Source organism: Budorcas taxicolor, chromosome 5, assembly GCF_023091745.1.
Source record: "Budorcas taxicolor isolate Tak-1 chromosome 5, Takin1.1, whole genome shotgun sequence".
Lineage (NCBI taxonomy): Eukaryota > Metazoa > Chordata > Mammalia > Artiodactyla > Bovidae > Budorcas > Budorcas taxicolor.
The window spans coordinates 128,570,431-128,591,506 of NC_068914.1; the positions used below are offsets into that span (position 1 = coordinate 128,570,431).

Sequence of the window (21,076 nt, forward strand, 5' to 3'; positions counted from 1 at the left end):
GGAAAAGAAGTGTATTAAACAAGACTGTAGATTTTCTAAATGAATAAAATGAGAGAGGTAAAAGTGTTGAGCGTTCATGAAAGAGAGTGAATATAGTGTTTGACCATGGAATTTAAGCTTGGTCAGGAAAGAAGAGAGATCAACAATAAAGTGAGAGACGCTTTAGGTGTGAGGAAGGAGAGATTGATAATAGAACTAAGTATTCATCTCCATAGTAAGAAACAAATAAATATCTGAAACTGTAAATAAATCACTAAGTGATAGTGTAGACATATTATATAGAGATATGAGTATAACACATCTGTTTAGGTATAGATTCAAAAATTTAAAATCTTTCCCAGAATTTCCCACAAAGAAATTTTGAAAAAAAAAAAATTCTACTTCTCTCTGAATAAGATCCATAAACAAGGATCTTTATTGCTGCATTGTTTAAAAGCACAAAATACCAAAAATATTCTGAAATGATCCAATAGAGTACTTTCCTAGAAATACAATCCACAATGTTACAGATAATAAATCCTTTCAGCAATTTCATTGTAACTAGAGAAATGGAGACAAATTACCTGATTAATGGCTCCCAACATCTCAGCCCTACTGGCCACTCGTGTTGTGCACTGGCTGAGGAACGTTATACTCTTCTCCAGCTTCTTAATGATTTCCTGGGCCTGGCTGTCATCTTCACAAAGAGATGTTAGAGACTGCACAGAAAGTAACGTATTAGAAAGTATCAAACCCAAGTATTCAGCAAGTGATTCTAAGTGCTGACTATGTTGTAAATTCAGGTGACTCTATTATCTCTGCGGAAGGTGAAAAGCAGCAGTAAAGACAAATAATGAATGCCACTGAAATAGTATGACCCTTGTTGGCTATCAAGTAGACCTATGGAGGGGTTCATAAAATCTGTTATACAATTTTGATCTCCTCCACTTTAACTTCCCAAGTTTGCCACCCCTTCATGTGTGTTTATATCTTTCTTCTACAATTAATGGGATGGGATATAATTAATTGGCAGTGGTAAAGAAATTATTCCTATAAATGAATGCACTATATGAAGAACACAGTTTGAACTTTTAAGAAAAGTAGTAAAAATATACTCAAATTATATTTGACTCTGACCACTATATTTGCTGTTCCATTGATGACAAGGTGAGCCTCGGCTGGTTAGGTAAGTAGGCCTGTATTGCCTTATGAATATTTATCTTAAACCTGTGCCATTGATATAAGATGATGGCTTTCCTAAGGCTTTCCTGATGGAAAGCCATTTGTCTCACTGTCCATACTAGTCAAATCAATTAACAAATCAATATAATCTCTATCAAAATTCCAGTGGATTTTTTTTTTTTTTGGCAGAAACAGAAAAACTCATCCTGAAATTCATATGGCATCTCAAAGGACTCTGAAGAGCAAAACAATTCTGAAAACAAAAGTACAAAGCTAAAGGTACCCCAGGTCTTGGTTTCAAAGTACATTACAAAGCTACAGTAACTGAAACAGTATGGTATTGGCATAAAGACAGACAAATAGAACAGAATAGCAGGCCCAGAAATAAACCTACACATGGTCAAATGGTCATATGGTCAAATGATCTTTGACAAGGGTACCAAGACTACAAAATGGAGAAAGAATAGTCTCTTTAATAAATGATGCTGGAAAACTGCAAAACAGTAAAGTTGGACTCTTATTTTACACTATATAAAAAAATCAATCCAAAATGGATTGAAGACCCCAAACTATATAGCTCTAGAAGAAAACCATAGCGGAAAAGCTTCCTGACAATGGAGTTGGCAATGATTTCTTGAATATGATACCAAAAGCATAGACAACAAAAGCAAAAGTAGACAAAGAGCACGGCATCAAACTTACAAACTTTTGTTCATCGAAGGACATAATCAACAGAATGAAGAGGCAACCCACGAAATGGGAGAAAATATTTGCAAATCATATCTATTACTTTAATTTTGGCAAAGGACTTAAACAGACATGCTCCAAAGATGATACACAAATGGCCTGTAAGCATATGAAAGATGCTTCAAATACTAATCATCAGAAATGCAAGTCAAAACCACAATGAGATATCACGTTGCACCTATTAGAATAGCTACTATCAGAAATCAGAAAATAACACATTGGCCAAGATATAGAGAAATTGGAACCTTGGTACATTGTTAGTAGGACTGTAAAATGGTGTAACCACTGTGCAAAACAGTATGTTGGCTCCTCAAAAACTTAAGAAATAGAACTTGATATGATCCAGCAATCCAACATCTGGGCATACTTCTAAAGGAATTGAAAGCAAGGTCTTGAAGAGATATTTGCACACCAATATTCATAGCAAAAATGTTCAACGTTCACAACAGTCAAGAGGTGGAAGCAACTCAAAGGTCCATCAATAAACAAATGGATAAACAAAATATGGTCTATGCATACAATGGAATATTTTATTCAGTTTTAAAGGAAGGAAATCCTGCCACATGCTACAACATGGATGAACTCTGAGGACATTATATTAAGAAAAATAAGCCAGTTATAAAAAGACAAATACTGTATGATTCCACTTATATAAGCTCTCTAAAGTAGTCAAATTCACAGAAACAGAAAATAGGATGGTGATTACCAGGGGCTGAGAGAAGGAGAAAGGGGATGTAGTTTAATGGACATAGAGTTTCAGTAAGCAAGATAAGAAAGTTCTGAAGCTCTGTTTCATAACAATGTGAATATACTCAACACTACTAATGTACACTTAAAATTGTTATTATGGTAAATTTTACATTATGTGTTTTTTAAACCACAATAAAAACAGAACATGGTTTCTTTACTTTTCTTTTTCAAAAACTAGCCATTTTAATTTTCCAACCCATCTGTTATTTATGGTGACTTCACAAAATAGAAGAATAGTAGCTATTACATTTCTGTGTACCTTCCAGAAGGGTCTGTCCATTATCTAACAAGACTGAAATCAGTCACCATCCTCTTTTCTCAGTTAATTCAATGGAAATGTCCTTTGGATTATCTTCTTTGAAGCTTAAAATTGTTTTCTGCTTATTCTTCTACCTGAAATCAATTTGAAGATCTAGAGAGATGGCAGAAGATTCACATAACTGCTTTAAACACATTTGTTTTACTGCTTACACCCTTCTATTGGTGAACCTTTTATCTTAGCTTGATTGTGACTTCTTACCTCCTATTTAATTCACATTTGAGTCAGACAGGGTTTGGTACCTGGTGACAGTTTTAGTTATACAAATAAACTCATGAAGTTTTGAAAACTTTATTAATAATATAACAAACCTATAGTTCCCAAATGTTAGGGTTCTTACCTCTAACAGTTTTAAACAGTTAGTGATTTCTTTCTTCAAATTTTCTTCAGCCAAGTCACGGGATCTTTCTTCAAGCTTCACTCTTTTCTCCAAGGTGAACCAGTCACATTTAAATCCCAAAGATAATCTGAGAAATTCGGCCTATTGTCAAAATAATGTGAAGGTGAGGGGAGAACGTTGGATATAGTCAAATATGTTAGCTTAATACCAAATTACACTGAAGCATATCTTTCTCCTCCCAGTGACATAATGCTAGGATGCATGAGCTTTACCTGTACTTTGTCATGGCCAAGCCAAAAGACAACACACGTAGGACAGTTTATGAAAAAGCAAAGCATACAGGGACTGTAGGCAAGTGACTCTGAAACACTTTTTTTATTAAAGAAAAAAATATTTGCTTGAAACTTACCTCTACCTCCTTCTCATTAGCAGAAGTGCTACAGAATAAGAGAAAGAACTTAGCCAAACAGTTCAACAGAAACAAAAAATGTGAGCGTGCTGTAAGAGGAAGAACTTACTTGTCACTTTGTCTAAAGTTAACTGACTTCACAGGAAGAGAGGAAAGAGCAGCACCTATTAAGGACGATAGAACAGTATTTGGTTAAAAAGGATTAATAGCTAAGGGCACATTCAACCAAATGTTGTTATGTCCTTGCTCCCATAAACAAAGGCATTTCATTGACATATGTCTGAGAAGCTTGCTAGCTAAAAATGCATGCGTGCATGCTCAGTCATACCTGACTGTTTGTGACCCCATGGACTGCAGCCCACCAGGCTTCTTTGTCCATGGGATTCTCCAGGCAAGAACACTGGAGTGGGTAGACGTTTCCTCCTCCAGGGGATCTTGCCAACTCAGGAACTGAACCTTTGTCTCCTGCATTGGCAGGCAGATCCTTTCCCAGTGAGCCACCTGGGATGTCTCTCAGCTAATAATACATCTGCTTAAATATTAATATAAGATAATGTTGTGCTACGTTATGCTTTGGGGATTATGATGACGTTAAAATTACTGGCTCACATTTCAGCATGTGAATAGTCTTTGAAACCTGAAGATGTCTGAGTCAAGGGACAGCTCAGTTTGTTCTTCCTGTATTTGAATGTTTATTTAATTTGATTCCATGGTTAAATGCATACCTTCCTCTGGTACCCTGGTCCTCCTACATATCAAGGGTTTAAAAGCAGCAACAACAAGAAGAGTAATGATTATAGTAATAGTAATAATATTAATAGTATAATAATAATAATAGTAACAATAACAGTAAGAATAAACATGATTGTTGTTGTTCAGTGGCTAATTCATGTCTGACTCGTTGCAACCCCATGGACTGCAGCACTCCAGGCTTCCCTATCCTTCACTATCTCCTTGAGTTTTCTCAAACTCATGTCCACTGAGTCAATGATGTTATCTCACCATCTCATCCTCTGTCACCCCGTTCTCCTCTTTCCTTCAGTCTTCCCCAGCATCAGGTTTTTTCCAATGAGTCAGCTCTTTGCATAAGGTAGCCAGTATAAATATGACATCCCAATCATTTCCCACAGGTTTACTACAGGCCAATCCCAGAATAAGACTCTTTACACATATTAATGATGCTCTTCACTATTTTGCAAAGAACACAATATTAGTTATTAACAGCGTTAGATTTAGAGTTGAAAAATCCTAGTTTAAATTCTAGCTTTTGTGGACAAAGAATGTCATGTCATTTCAGTAAACAAAAGATGTTGTTGCCATCAAGCCATCGGGGATTTAAGATAGAGAAAAGCAGGATATTGGCCCTAGACAGTTAAGGTGCATAACAAAGGAATGATTGTAATAAGTCCAGACTCTTGTATCTTCCCATGCACAGAAAAGTGCTAAATTCATTAACTTGAGATGTCTGGGGTTTTTTACAATTAGCAGTAGTCTTCGATGTTGGATGGCCTGGTGGTTTTTTGTTGTTTTGCTTTTTGGCAAAACTCCTTTATATCCTGTCTCTTCCTTTACCTCTTTGGAGCAGTTCCTCAGAGCTGAGAAGCTATATCCCAGGCTTAAGTCCTTAATAAATCTACCAGAAAAAATGTAATTCTCAAAGTTTAGGTTGTGCTTTTTTTTTTTTCAGTCAACACTTTGATCCTTATAACTAAGTTACTTGGAACAAGTAGTCACAACTTTATCAAACCATCCACAAAATAAGGATGATTTTTCTATAGTAGTTTTTATGAGAACTTTCATCAGGCACTTTTCTAAGTGCTTTTTACATCATTTACTCAGTCCTCACAGCCAGCCTTCTGTGGTAGGTTCTCTTCTTACCTACAGTTTATATGCTATGAAACTGAATCACAGCTTACCTATTTCAAACAGGCATTGGGGAGAACCAAATGGGACTATGCACATAAAGAATTCTGCCTAGTACTTAGCACAGTCTCTTCATAAAGGGTACATTGATTTTTGAAAGTGAAAGTCGCTCAGTCATGTCCAACTCTTTGTGACCCCATGGACTATACTGTCCATGGAATTCTCATGCCAGAATACTGGAGTGGGTAGTTATTCCCTTTTCCAGGGTAACTTCTCAACCCAGGGATTGAACCCAGGTCTGCCACATTGCAGGCAGATTCTTTACCAGCTGAGCCACCAGGGAAGCCCAAGAATACTGGAGTGGGTAGCCTATCTCTTCTAAAGAGGATCTTCCTGACCCAGGAATCAAACAGGGGTCTCCTGCACTGCAGGCAGATTCTTTACCAGCTGAGCTACCAAGGCAATGGCAGCCTACTCCAGTATTCTTGCCTGGAGAATGCCATGGACAGAGGAGCCTGGGGGTCTACAGTCCATGGGGTCACAAGAGTCAGACATGACTGAGCGACTAAATCACCACCACATTGTTTTTTACTCATCATTTCCACTTTGCAAATGAGGAAATTAAGACTCAGGTTAAACAACTTTCCAAAGTCATGGCAAGTAAGAGTGACTGAGCATAGTGTTTGATTTCCAAAGATGGAACTCTATCCACTGTTCCATCCTAACAGGAAGATGGGGAGAGAAGCAAATGAAAACTCATTCTTTAAATACTGGCTTATTTGCTTTTAGATGGGACAATAAAAAAGATCTTAGATTAGAGCTGCTGAGAATTCACTACTAACATTGGCATTTCTAAAATATTTATTTATTTGGCTACATGGTGTATTAGTGGTAGCACACAGGATCTGCGATCTTCCTTAAGGCATGCAATATGTTTAGCTGAGGCATGTAAACTCTTAGCTGTGCCATGTGCAATCTAGTTCCCTGACCAGGAATTGAACCCAGGCCCACTGCACCGGGAGTGTGGAGTTTTGGCCACTGATCTTCAGGGAAGTCCCAACATTGGCACAGCTTTTAGTTCACAATAGGGTACTAGTTATTACCAGACCTTTAGGCTTAACAGGCAATGCAATGTAAATATGGCATTCTGAAAATGATACAAATTGAATCAAAATTAGTTGTATTTGGCTGGTCTTATCTACAGATGCAGAGTTATAGGGGGCTTCCCAGGTGGCTCAGATGGTAAAGAATCTGCCTGCAATGCAGGAGACTCAGGTTCAGTCCCTGGATCAGGAAGGTCCCCTGGAGAAGAAAATGGCAACCCACTCCAGTATTCTTGTCCGAAGAATCCCATGGACAGGGGAGCCTGGTAGGCTATAGTCCACGGGGTCACAAAGAGTTGGCTTGCCATTTCTTTACTGAGAAAGATCTCTCCCGTAAAACCTACCAGCAGGGAATGAAAGTTAATGTGCGGGGTTGGACGAGAACATTCCTTACCTCCTGCAGCACATTCTTTTCTGTGCTCATCTATTGTTTCTGGTTCCTTTTTGGCTTCCTAAAAACATAAGGAGATTTTATTGCTGTACATAGAGTGGAAATCCTTCGTATCCAATCATTTCTTGGCTTCCTGTCCTCTCCTGCCCTACCCTGTTCAAAAACAAAGTATGCCATGAACTGTGTTAGGGATTAAGAAAAGAGGACTGGCTCCAAGGGGGTTTCCAGTCTAGTTGAGGCATTAAAAAAACAGAAATACCTGAAAAGCTGCAAATGGGATACCAATTACCACAAAGAAGACTAAGATTAAGTGCCTGCCAAATGAGATACAAATATATGCTTTGCAAAGGGAGGAGAGAGAGGTATGGCTTGAGAAGCACGGAATGTCTCTGCAGGCAAAGAACAAGTTGGAGCTTGAGGGAGAGGCGGGACTGAATGAATGAAAAGGGGGTGGTAATCTAGGACTTTCACACGCAGCATTCCAAATGGGTTGTTGGGGAAATTTTGACTAAATAACTGCTAAAATGAGACTCAGATGTAGGGAACGGACATGTGGTACAGGGGTAGAAGGGGAGAGTGGGACGACTTGGGAGATTAGGACTGACATATATGCAGTACCATGTGTAAAACAGATAGCCAGTGGAAGGAATCTGCTGTATAACACACGGAGCTTAACTCAGTGCTCTGTGATGACCTAGGAGGTGGGATGGGGAAGGAGTGGGAGGGAGGTCTAAGAGGGAAGGCATCTATGTATGTATACAGCTGATTCATTTTATTGTACAGCAGAAACTAACAGAACATTGTAAAGCAATTATACTTCAAAAAAAAAAATATTGTGCTATGTTTGGCTTTTACTCCATCTGAATATACTCTACGGTCACTGACCAACTGTCCTACAAAGGCATCTACACAGTAAGAATCACCATAACAGGAGTTGTACTCTACTGCCTGGGGAAATCTAAAGGAGAAGCTATAGGTTACAATTATTTTCAGATAATTATTATTCAACATTCTCAAAATTTTTCCATATTTCCTTATTTAGGCCAAGACAGATTTCCTTCTTAGGGCCCTGGATACCACATCATATCATTTTTGGACAATTGAAACTAAGATTTTGATAAAATATAACAAATGCAATAATGCAGGCAAAATACTGGATCATTTGTATCAATATTTAATTTAATTTTAATTTTTAAGATTAATATTTAATTTAATCTTAATTTTTTTTAATCCTCTCTTAATCCTATGATGTCTTCCGGTCATGTCATTTTCCTCTTCTTCCGTGCTTCCTGGCTATGCTTCTTCTGGGAAGAGTTGGCCACTGTTGGACACTGTTGAAGAGTTGTTCCAGTTCTTCATTTCCCATTTGTGATCTGTGAACTACTCTGCCCCTGCACCCAGCACTCCTAGGAACGTGCCCTCCCCAGTTATCGGCGACCTCCCTACTGCCAAACCCAATGAATAATTTTCAGTCAGTCTCTTGCTTAAGCTCACTGTAGCATCTCAAAGGATCTAGAATCCCCTCCTTGAAGGTTTTCAGCCCTTGGCTTCCCTTCCCTGATGTCCCCCAGTCACTGCAATAGCGCCTTCTCCATCTCCTTCGCCACTGGCCTCCTCTTATTTGACACTGGAATCATCAAGAGTCCATTATCCTCTGTTCTCTCTCTCTGCCTGCTCTCCTTTCTTGGGAAATCTCATCCACATCCTTGGTTTTTTTGCTGGTAACTCACAAATATGTCTCTGTCCCCGAAGTCCTATTGATGAGTTTATGAATATAGCTTATCTATAAAATCTCCTTACAGGGTGTTGATGATATCACATGTCAACCTGAAACTTGACTTCTCTCAAATTAATTAAATTTACCCCACAAATTCTTCTTACTCTTTCCTACTCTCCTGTTGTTCTACTCATTCTGTAGGTTAAGCTGTAAACCTGAGTATTTACCTTTTCCCAGGCCCCTGATTATCAGTCACTATGTACTGTGAATGTTATTCCGTAAATATCTCTCAAATAAGTCTCTTTTTTCATTATCACTAAATTCATACTATCTTCATATCTTGCCTGAATTATTCCAACAGCATTCTAACCAGTCCCCTACTTCCATTACTACATTTTCTAATCCATTATTTAAGGTTTTTTTTTCTTTTTGAAATGAGAAAAAAAAATGTTTTCTCAAAAGACTACTATGAAAGACTGCTGCTGCTGCTGCTGCTGCTCCTGTCACTTCAGTCGTGTCCGACTCTATGCAACTCCATAGACGGCAGCCCACCAGGCTCCCCCGTCCCTGGGATTCTCCAGGCAAGAACACTGGAGTGGGTTGCCATTTCCTTCTCCAATGCATGAAAGTGAGAAGTGAAAGTGAAGTCGCTCAGTCGTGTCCAACTCTTCGTGACCCCATGGACTGCAGCCCAGCAGGCTCCTCCGTCCATGGGATTTTCCAGGCAAGAGTACTGGAGTGGGATGCCGTTGCCTTCTCCAACTTGAAAGACTAGAGGATTTGAATTTTCCTCTGTCCATTTTTTAATAAGAGGCAACTATTTGGGGCATGTCTGCTAGCTAACACTACACTTTAGGTATAATTTATATCACAAAGAATTATTCCAAACCCCATATCCAATTACTCTACTCCCTTTAGCATAAAATTTTTATCTCATTACTTCAAATGTATACATGTCACAACTTTCTCTCAACCTGGGTTATTAATAGTTACATGAGTCTCTGTTTCCTATAATCAAAGAGGCTGAACTAAATCAATGTTAGTTTAACTGTAGTCTAATTACTGAGTAATTGTATGTTTCTTCCCTTAATTATAGAATATTTTTAAGACAGGTATCACTTTTATTTAGCCTTATTTATTAATGCATTCATTTATGTAAGAGGACTTTAGAGGTAGATATTTAGCTTGTTTCCGGTAGACCTTTAATGGATAAATGAGTTAACAAATGCAAGAATGAATGAAACAAAAACCAGTGTGGAGTCAGGAGGTCCCACCTCTGACTCTACCGCATGACCCTGGATGCTCTGGCTTCAACTTCTTCATCTATAAAATATTGCTATAACTAAATTCTAGGAACCTCATAATAATTTGAAAGGATAAATTGAAATAATGCTTTTAAGAGTACTTTGCAAACTTAAAGGAACAGTTCTACCATTGTAATGTATCATTACTTTTCTTGATAACACGTATATATTACCTGAATCAACATGCTTTTTTTTTCAGTCACAGAGCCTTGCAGTTCAATGTTTTCAGGAGCTGGACTTCCACCTGTAAGGAGGAAACACACCAAATATTGTGGGGCGAGGAGGGTTACCAGGAAAAGAGGAAGAAATAGTGAGGGTGGCAATGTGGGCAGACACCTAAGGGGAAAGGGTTTAATATGTGTTCCCAAAGAAGCTAGCCATGTAACATTTCTTAAATGAATATTTGTATAAATCATTATCAAGTACATTACAGTACAAATAAATACAAGGAAATTACAAAAAGGAGTGGCATAAATTAAAAGTGCGAATACAAATACTTCTGCCATACAAATGTGCCATACAAATACTTGTATGGCCTTCAAATAATAGGGTTTTTAAACTATTTTTTAAGGCTGATGCTGCTTTTTTAATCAAACACATCACTAGTGTAATTACAGAAACAGAATGAAAGAAGGATGAACACTTACTTAGTCGTTGTTGCTTAGTCACTAAATCCTGCCCAACTAGTTCGCTACTCCATGGACTGCAGCCTGCCGGTCTGCTGGAGCGGGTTGCCATTTCCTTCTCCAGGGGATCTTCCTGATCCAGGGACTGAACCTGCATCTCCTGCACTGGTAGGTAGATTCTTGACCACTGAGCCAGCTAAGCTGGCTCTTCCCTTACCAGGGTAGCTAGCTTTTTTTTAATAGCTCGACAAACATGTTTTAAAAAATTATATATGCAGGCCTGATAACAAAGTATGATATCCTTCCAAAACACAGGCTCTTTCTAAGTAAAATGTCATCAAACTAAGAAAAAGAGATGCACTTTTTATTTATGCCATTCCTTTTTGTAATTTCCCTGTATTTATTTGCACTGTAATGTACTTGATAATGATTTTCATCTTCACATGACCCATTGTCCTGAATTTAGTTCAGTCCAGACACAAAGGTCAGCAACAATAGTTAGATTTTGTTTCTTTCTTTTCAAGAAAACAGAATAACTAAAGGATGTACTCAATTTTTAAAATTTATATGGAAATAACAAAATGGTAACCACTATCTTCAAAGACATAAAAATCTTCCCTATGGAAATTTTATATTTAAAAAAATTTTAAGACTGATAGTAGATTGATATGGTCCATAAATCAAAAGTATAAGATGTTTTTCAGTGAAAATTTTCTCTCTCATCATGCCCACCAGAAAGCCAGTTTCCTAACTCATAGACAATGTTACTAATTTCTGTCTAGCTTTGTAGAGATATTTTATATATGTATTATATGTACAAAAACTTTTTTCTATTTTTTCACAAATATTTACATACAATACATAGTGCTTTGTACTCTAGTTCTTTTCCCTAAGAAACAATAGTTCTTTGATATTCTTCCAAGAAAAAAGTTCCCTTCTGTATATGTTTTACAAATATATATTAGTATTCCATTATTTGGACATGCCAAAATATGTTAGTTTTCTACTGATAGTTAACTTGTTTCCATTATTTGTTATCACAAACAATGCTGGAGTAAATAAACTTCCATATATGTCATATAGTGTGTGTGTACTTATATCTACAGGATAAATTCCCATAAACCAATTATTTTAGCATGGGATACATACATTTATGACCAACCTAGACAGCATATCAAAAAGCAGAGACATTACTTTGCCAACAAAGGTCCATCCAGTCAAAGCTATGGTTTTTCCAGTAGCCATGTATGGATGAGAGTTGGACTATAAAGAAAGTTCAGTGCCAAAGAATTGATGCTTTTGACCTGTGGTGTTGGAGAAGACTTTTGAGAGTCCCTTGGACAGCAAGGAGATCAACCAGTCCATCCTAAAGGAAATCAGTCCTGAATATTCATTGGAAGGGCTGATGCTGAAGCTGAAACTCCAATACTTTGGCCACCTGATGCAAAGAGCTGACTCATTTGAAAAGACCCTGATGCTGGGAAAGACTGAAGGCAGGAGGAGAAGGAGATGACAGAGGATGAGATGGTTGGATGGCATCACCGACTCAATGGATATGAGTTTGAGTAAACTCTGGGAGTTGGCAATGGACAGGGAGGCCTGGTGTGCTGCAGTACATGGGGTTGCAAAGAGTCGGACACAACTGAGTGACTGAACTGAACTGACATACATTTAAATTTTGGGTAGATATTGGCAAATTCCTCTCCATACTAATCATAATAATTTACATTCCTTGCAGCAATGGATGAGAATTCTTTTTCTTCCAACAATCTTACCAGAAGTGTGCAAACAAACTGTTCTGTCTTTGTCTACATGATAGATAAAAAATGGTATCCTGGCATAGTTTTAAAATTTTTCTTATTTGGTGTGAGATAGAATGTAAACATATTCTTCAGTTAAATGAAGGAATGGATTCCATTTCTACAATTTTACAGCTTCTTTAACTTAGCACCTATATCTCAAATTTAATTGCCAATTTAACTTTCAATGAATTTTCCTTAATTGACACTTTAGGTAGAAATGGGAGCCTACATTTCCCAAGAGTATCAACTCTAGTGATGCCTAACAGGGAATGGTTGAGAATAACCACTTTATTTTTGGACTCAAATGGCAGAAAAGGAGGATCTAATGCATTGTCTAGTTAATTTCTGCCTCCTGAGTGGACCATCACTAATTGGTCCATCCTTTTTTCTTTTAATATACAGTTTTTATTTTATTAAAAAAATTTTTTTGACCATGCTACATAGCACGCAGGATCTGAATTCCCCCACCAGGGAATGAACCATGGCCCCTGTAGTGTAAGCACAGAGTCTTAATCACTGGACCACCAGAAAAGTCCTGGTCCATCCTTTTAACCTAGTAAATTCTAATGAGGATTCTGAGAATTTCCTAAGTAAGTGATTTCACAACTGCATCACAGCTTAGACTCAGGTGTGTCCAATAAATTTTGGCCATAAGGAGATATTTAAATCCCATTAAAATACACGGTAAGTTTTATTCTAAATATAGAGTTGGAAAAAGGTTGGTCACATTGTCATATATGAAGGCCATGGTCATCTGTTAGAGTTCTTTTCTTCAGACTATGTCTTCAAAATTCTTTTACAAGACAATATTACTCAGCCACTCATGATAGTTACTCCACTAGCTTCCAGGTTCATTTCATGTTTTAGAATGGAAACTATGCTTGAACCCTTCAACAGCTTACCTGGGATCTTTGTCACAGCAGAAGCTGATCTTTTATCTTCCTCTTTCTCACAGACTGGCTTACAGTCAGGGTCACCAGAAGCCATATGCAAAATTTCTGATCCAGAATCTATCAACAGGAAGAAACTAACAGCATGAATACTATGCAAAAGATTATTTGCTTATGTCCTTTTCACTTGTATATACCTCAGGAGATCACAAGATATCCAAGCTTATGGTTATAATATCAACATTCTAATTTTTTAAAGGAAGTTTTAAATAATATACCATTTATTGAAATAGAGTACAGCTTTCTGCATATGGGATCTTTAGTAGAATATCCTTGAGTTTTTTTTCTGTTTCCTCATAGTTAATTTATTTTTCCCCCAAACTTTAAACTTTTCATTTTGCTTTGGGGTATAGCGGATTAACCATGTTGTGATAGTTTCAGGTGAACAGCAAAGGAACTCAGCCATACATATACAGGTATCCATTCTCCCCAAAACCTCGCTCCCATCCAGGCTGGCACAAAACATTGAGCAGAGTTCCATGCGCTGTCCAGTAGGTTCTTGTTCATTATCCATTTTCAATATAACAGACTAACAGTCTTATTTTTATATCTTTTCTAATCTACTTACCACTTGAAGTTACAGTACTCTCTGTGGATGAAGTGTGACCAGGAGAGGGTAGGGTGGAATATTCCCTGTCAAAAGAGTAGAAGCAGTATTTTTGGAGTGTTGGGTCCAAAGAATTCTCTTAGAAATTATGGAATATGCATCCAAATTCACACACAGAAACAAACAGGCAAACCTGGGTTGGGGCTGGCTCTCAGAACATAAGTATTCAACACCATTCTCCTTAAGGGAAAGAAAAAGAGAGAGAGAGAGAAATAAGTTTAACAATTTGACATTTTCCATTCCAGAGAGGTTGTGTTAAGCAAATATTTTCATACAGTTTTAAATGAACCCATATTTGCTTTGCTCTTTTGGAGAGGATATGGGAATGTGATGCTATAGGGCAGATGGATATACATACTTACTCAAAGCTGTACTTTCAAAAAAAAGTCCAATTTTAACTATACTTGCAAGTCCAATATTGAAAGAAAATATAAAATCTTGGGCAAAACAAATTCTAATCTTAAAGGGCAGACAGAGTTTCTATCATGAACTTAAATTTTCTTTAAACAGAACTAGGTGGGCATTCTAGGTGGACATGAAACAACATTTCTATTTATGGAACTATTACTCAACCTAAAACTTTTGACCTGTTGATTTAAAAATGGTTCTCAATTTTCTAGCTAGATCCATAACACATTTAAAGTTTATCCAAGTCTCAAAGTTCTGAGGGATTATATCGACATCAGCTCTTCTTACTTGGGGCTCAAAAAGAGCTTTAACACAATTGTGGTCCCCCCACCCCCCCCAAAAAAGTTGTGGTCCCTGTCTGCCAGGACAAGTATTTGAAAGTCTCATTTGAGCTTCGTAATCCCCGTCAAGTTCCTAGTTTGGAGGGAACTTTAGGAGATTAGGTTTACTCATTCTCTTTCAAAAAATAAAGAAAGCAGTGGGAATATAAATTCACTTTTTGCTGTTGTTATTTAGTCGCTAAGTCATGTCCAACTCTGCAACCCCATGGACTGTATCCTGCCAGGCTCCTCTGTCCTTGGGATTTCCCAGACAAGAATACTGGAGTGGGTAACCATTTCCTTCTCCAGGGGATGTTCCCAACCCAGGGATCAAGCCCATATGTTCTGCTTGGCAGGCAGATGTTTACCACTGAGCTACCTGGGAAGCCCTAGATTCACTTATTCTCTCTCAAAAAATACAGTGGGAACACGGGTTCCTCTTTAATAAAAAGTTTTACTAATAAATATATTTTTATTTATTTAGAAAAACAAATAAGAATTTAATAATTTAAAACTGAAATCACTTGGACATATCCAAAATCTGCACAGACAATGCAAAAATAAAGATATTTAAATTTTCATAATTAAACATAGAACTTCTCATTAGGTGTCACAACATACAATAGGTTTCAATAGAGGGCTGCTGTATATCATATACCATATTGAGAATCTATCCAAGAAAAGATTGACTCCACAGAAAGGTAAAGGTTTAGCAAGAGTTTGCTGAATATATAGTTATCCAATACAAAAAACAATAGCTTACATCTGTACAGCACACTACAATTTATTAAGCCCTTTTATATACTGTCTCATTTAATTCACTCCACAACCTTATGCAATAGATTTTAATGAGATTAAAAAAAAAAAAAGATTTACTTATTTCAGGTGAGGAAAGCAAAGCCAATGAATAAAGTAATTTCCCAGGAACATTCAGAATGGTAGTGCCAGCCTCTAAACTGTCTGAACAATCAGACTAAATATAGTGTCCTCTTCACTGTAAACAGAACTGTCTCTGAAACACCCTAAGGCTATTGGAGAGGCAAAGACTTTCCGTTGATTGTCTTTGACTGATAAATGATTTGAATATAAACTTTCAAAATGTTCACCTCAAATGTTAAGAAAACCCCACAATCAAATCTGCAAAGCAAGAATTTACACCTAACCCCCTCACACTGGGAAAGACTGAAGGCAGGAGGAGAAGGGGGTGACAGAGGATGAGATGGTTGAATCATATCACTGACTCAACGGACATGAGTTTTGGCAAACTCTGGGAGATTGTGAAGGACAGGGAAGCCTGGCATGCTGCAGTCCATGGGGTCACAAAGAGTGGGACACAATTTAGTGACTGAACAATAATAACAACAACTTGTATATGTAAATGTTAGGCAATCTTCTCTTTTATTTCATTTTGTCCCTGCTTTAAACATCTTTGTGTCAGACTTTATGTGACTGAAGTCCCTTGTGGCACCAGTTTAATTCAATGACTTTCAACAAAGGCCAAGTTTGTGCCAGAAACAGCCTTTCGTTGTTTCTGGCACACAACTGAAAGCCTGAAAGAGACCAGAAACACAGTCCTTGTCCCAGAGGAACTCGTAGGCCAGTCAAAAAGACAAATATGCAGAACAAATACTTCATAAATTATAAGCAGCGTTGCATAGAGGAAAGTATGCACAGAACAGAGTAGGAAAATATGTGCATTAAATTTTGAAGAGAAATTGTACCTTATATACCATTGGTAGTTAAATGATATTGGCTCTGTCCTTGAGATATTTAAATATATTATACTAGTAATTATTATATGCTTATTTAACTATCTATCAATACATATGTAAGAAAATGAAGCTGTAAAATAGGAAAAATTTAAACATTCTTCAGTTTCATTGAGTATCCTCCATAAAAGTCAATGAGCATTGTTGAGTCCTTAATAATAATAATAAAAAAAAATCAGGCCCATTTAACACTTCATAACACAGAAATCTATTATTATATGCGACTTGAAATAGCACTTATTACTGTGTTATAAATAACAATAATATATGCCATAATTATACTGCACTAACTAAAAACCTAAGTTTGTCAGGAAAAATTCCTTTTTATACCAATCGGGCATGAAACTTTATATTTGAATTTAAGAGGTGTGAAAGCGAATGTAGCTATTTTCTATTGAATTAAACTGATTTCCAATATTAAAGGAAAGAGAAAACATTATTTCTATAAATTATTTTCCTAAAAATTCTAATTATTTAAAATCAAAATAATAAGTACAGCAAAAATACATTATGTTAAAATGAGTCTCATCTGTCATAATGCTCTGTGAAAAGCCCTTCTTTTATCCTAATTTTTATGTGAAACTGGTAAACATAAAATATTTATTGATTAAGTAAGTAGCAATTCTGTGATTTTGGATAAACATTATGTATTTAGTAGCCATATATTACTACATTGTTCTGTTGCAAAGATATTGTCTCTTACTAGATATTAGTCCCAATTCATGAATCATTATAAATCTCACTGATCAAAAAAACAACCTAATACACAACATACCTCAATCCTAGATTTTCATATATTCAGCTAACATTTTTTTCCTCCTTAGAAGAAGAGCCAAACCAAAGAAGGACATTTTTATTTTTCCAAATTTAGAGTTGTAGTTAATGAAAGTTGGAGATATAGCCCCTCAGGGTATCTGTGTGTGTGAAATGGGGGGTGAAAAATAACTCAGCAAACACTTTCTACAATTATGCTCTTTTCTCCCAGTTTCAAAAGGTGCCCCTATTCAAACCAGTTTCCTGAGCCCACAGGAGAACCTAACACACACAACAACTGCAGGATCTAGACAGATTATAAAAGAAGATAATTTACTGGATATATCTTAAAACCAAGGAAAATCAAGAAACTGACTACGTGCGAGAAAGAGAAAGCTCAGAAGAGAGAGACTTACTTACAGCACAAGATTGGCTCACATCAATGAGTCTAACACATGCTGACAGCCTAGAGCAGGAAGCATGTTCTTCCTGTTCAAGCCATTCAAATAGGAACCTGCATAACATTTACATGAAAATCTGTGGTGCAGCTCATTTGCTTTTGACAGTAAAAGTCTAATGTAGGGTAAGGGTGGGGTAGCCAACGTACTTACGGAACAAAGCGAGATATTCTCCCACAGACTGGCTCAGCAAATGCAAGACACATACACACACATTCCCCCCTCTCACTTCAGCTTTCTCACATACATACAGCAGCATTAATATTCAGTTAGGAAATATGAAGAAATAGCTTCTAAGATATTGAAAGTGAAGTGAAAGTGTTAGTTGCTCAATCGTGTCCAACTCTTTGCCACCCCATGGACTGTAGCCCACCAGGCTCTTCTGTCCATGGAATTCTCCAGGCAAGAATACCGGAGAGGCTAGCCATTCCCTTCTCCAGGGATCAAACTCCAGTCTCCTTCGTTGCAGGCAGGTTCTTTACCATCTGAGCCACCAGGGAAGCGCTATCAGTATCAGTAAGGGTAATTAATAGGCCTACATAATCTTCCAGGGTTACTCTTTTAGATGATATGCTATTTTATCCATAGATTTTTATGATCAAAATCCCTTCCACTAAGAAACATTTGTGTTACCAGTGTAACTTTTACTTTTAGATCCATTTTAGACAATTGACACTACTCAAGTAAAGTAATATGATTTTGTGAGAAAAAAAAACTGAACAAAAGGAGTCTATATAGACTTCTTTCATTCTAACTTAAAAAAAAAAGCCCTTGACTTGGAGTCAAAGTTTCAATCTTCTAGAAAGAAAAGAATGTAAAACTGAACATCAAAAGATTATAACTGCTGTAACCTGCTGCTGCTGCTGCTGCTAAGTTGCTTCAGTCGTGTCTGTCTCTGTGCGACCCCATAGACGGCAGCCCACCAGGCTCCCCTGTCCCTGGGATTCTCCAGGCAAGAACCCTGGAGTGGGCTGCCATTTCCTTCTCCAATGCATGAAAGTGAAAAGTGAAAGTGAAGTTGCTCGGTCTTGTCCAGCTCTTAGCGACCCCATGGTCTGCAGCCCACCAGGCTCCTCCGTCCATGGGATCTTCCAGGCAAGAGTACTGGAGTGCGTTGCCATTGCCTTCTGCTGTAACCTAAATAAAACTAAATTTCTTCACAAGCTTTTTTTTTTTTTTCCAGTTTCTAACTAAAAGGACACCACACCTTCAGACCTAAAGGACACACCCACCACTTCGAGGTTCATTTGTAATATAGTTATCAGCCAACTTTTACATGTTCCAATTTTGCAACTGGCAATTTATTTATTCTCCAAGGTTATTAAAGCTGCATCCACACACAGCTTGAGAGAACAGGACAGACAATGGCCAGAAAATCTGAGATATTTTTAAGTGGATTCTGTACTTTGCCTCATAAATCTCCCTTTTCTAGTGATAGTACATCTGAGGCAAAAACATGTAATTACATGAAGGAGATCTCAAAGGGATAGCAAAACACTTAATATTTACTGTATACTTTTTTTTACCAGTCAAATGGAAAACAAAAATTCATCATCATATCCTTTAACCTATATCCTCTGAGCTTCACGCTATTGATAATCCTGATTTTGGGTGACAGTTACAGTTGCTATTTCCCGAGTGTTTACTATGAACCAGGTACTTTAGTATGTTATAAAGAGTCTTGTTGAGGTAAAATCTAAGACTCAGGTAGGTAGAGGGGAGAATCAGTTTCATTTCATGGTGCTAAGTCTCTTCAGTCATGTCTGACTCTTTGAGACCCCATGGACTGTAGCCCACCAGGCTCCTCTGTCCATGGGATTCTCCAGGCAACAATACTGGAGTGAGTTGCCATGGCCCCTCCAGGGGATCTTCCTAACCCAGGGATCAAACCCTCATCTCTTACATCTCCTGCACTGATGGACTGGTTTTTTACCACTAGCACCACCTGGGAAGCTCCCCCCAAATTTTTCTGGTCATACTACACGGCATGCAGGATTTTACTTTCCTGACCAGGGATTGAACCTGCAACCCACTGAAGTAGTAAGGTGGAGTCTTAACCACTGGACCACCAGGGATGTCCCAGGATTTTCATGAACCATCTTAATTCTTGGAGTGTTGGGGGACACACACAGGTACCTAATTATGAATGCAGTTTTGCAAAGGCCCAGAAATCCTTTGGTTGCTATTCAGACTCAGTGGTGGGAGGAGTGAATAAGGAAAGAAAGATAGATTATAAGGAGAGACAACTTAGGCCTGAGAGAAATAGAGATTGCCAGGAGTGAGGAAGAATGGACAAAGTTGGACTAAATAAACTGCTAGGTCTAGCTGTGGAAGAGAGCAGCAAGCATCAACTCAGTGGGAGACTGTACTGCTCTGCAGCACTGCTGGATTATCCATTTGTCTTGAACAGCAAAGGATAATTTCAATGACTAAGTCACAAGCAGTCCACCCGACACTACAGCAGGATCCTTAAAGTGCTGGAACAAGAAGGAAGAGACTTCTGCCCACTGACCAGGGTGAGGAGATTACCAGAAGTCCAGACACAGTGTTCTGAGGAGGTCAGCAGGGGAGCAGGCAGGGCCTGTGGCCAGTGGGGACAGCAAACAGAAAGGACTGCAGGGATGGGTGGTGAAACCACCTGCCTTCTCCAACAGTCTCTCAGGAGGTGAAGTCTCTTTCCCTGGGACCCGCTGGTTGGTGAGGTCAGAAGGACATTGGGGTATACTGGTAGGCATCAGTATGAAAGGGTTAGTTGCTCAGTCGTGTACGACTCTTTGGGACCCCTTGGACTGTAGCCCACCAGGCTCCTCGGTCCATGGAGTTCTCCAGGTAAGAATACTGGAGTGAGTTGTCATTTCCTTCTCCAGGAGATCTTCCTGAACCAGGGATCAAACCAGGGTCTCTTGTGTTGCAGGCAGATTCTTAACCGTTTGAGCCACCAGGGAAGCCCAGGCATCAACATAGGTTCTTGGAAAAACAAATGTTCTTTTCTTTCACGTTGACCTCATGAAACAAAGAGAGCTTCCTCTTCATCAGCAAGTGAGGAGACAGAGCACTGAGATTTGTCTTTTCTAAATATGAACAGTTTGTTTCTCTAAACAAACCTGGTTTGTTTCCATGGACTGGTTAGACCAGAACTTAACAGTTGCAGATATATATAGATATGTGTATATACATAATATATGTATACATATGTGCAGATATATATATGTGTGTGTGTGTATGCGTAATATATGTATGTGTATATATTGGAATTCTCAGAAGAACTCTGCAAACTAA

The 21,076-nt window shown here is 37.9% G+C and overlaps 1 protein-coding gene across 1 annotated transcript in view; it reads right to left on the reverse strand.

The window, feature by feature from the left end:
• The window catches only part of IRAG2 (inositol 1,4,5-triphosphate receptor associated 2), a 103,321-nt gene that overhangs the window by 14,640 nt on the left and 67,605 nt on the right, over window positions 1-21,076 (reverse strand). The window contains exons 24-33 of the mRNA XM_052641055.1: window positions 14,223-14,269; window positions 14,051-14,115; window positions 13,435-13,542; window positions 10,288-10,348; window positions 9,118-9,127; window positions 7,087-7,144; window positions 3,836-3,890; window positions 3,727-3,754; window positions 3,318-3,458; window positions 564-698 (exon numbers count right to left, since the gene is read on the reverse strand). Coding sequence (XP_052497015.1) covers window positions 564-698; window positions 3,318-3,458; window positions 3,727-3,754; window positions 3,836-3,890; window positions 7,087-7,144; window positions 9,118-9,127; window positions 10,288-10,348; window positions 13,435-13,542; window positions 14,051-14,115; window positions 14,223-14,269 — 708 coding nt within the window. The remainder of the gene's footprint in view (window positions 1-563; window positions 699-3,317; window positions 3,459-3,726; window positions 3,755-3,835; window positions 3,891-7,086; window positions 7,145-9,117; window positions 9,128-10,287; window positions 10,349-13,434; window positions 13,543-14,050; window positions 14,116-14,222; window positions 14,270-21,076) is intronic.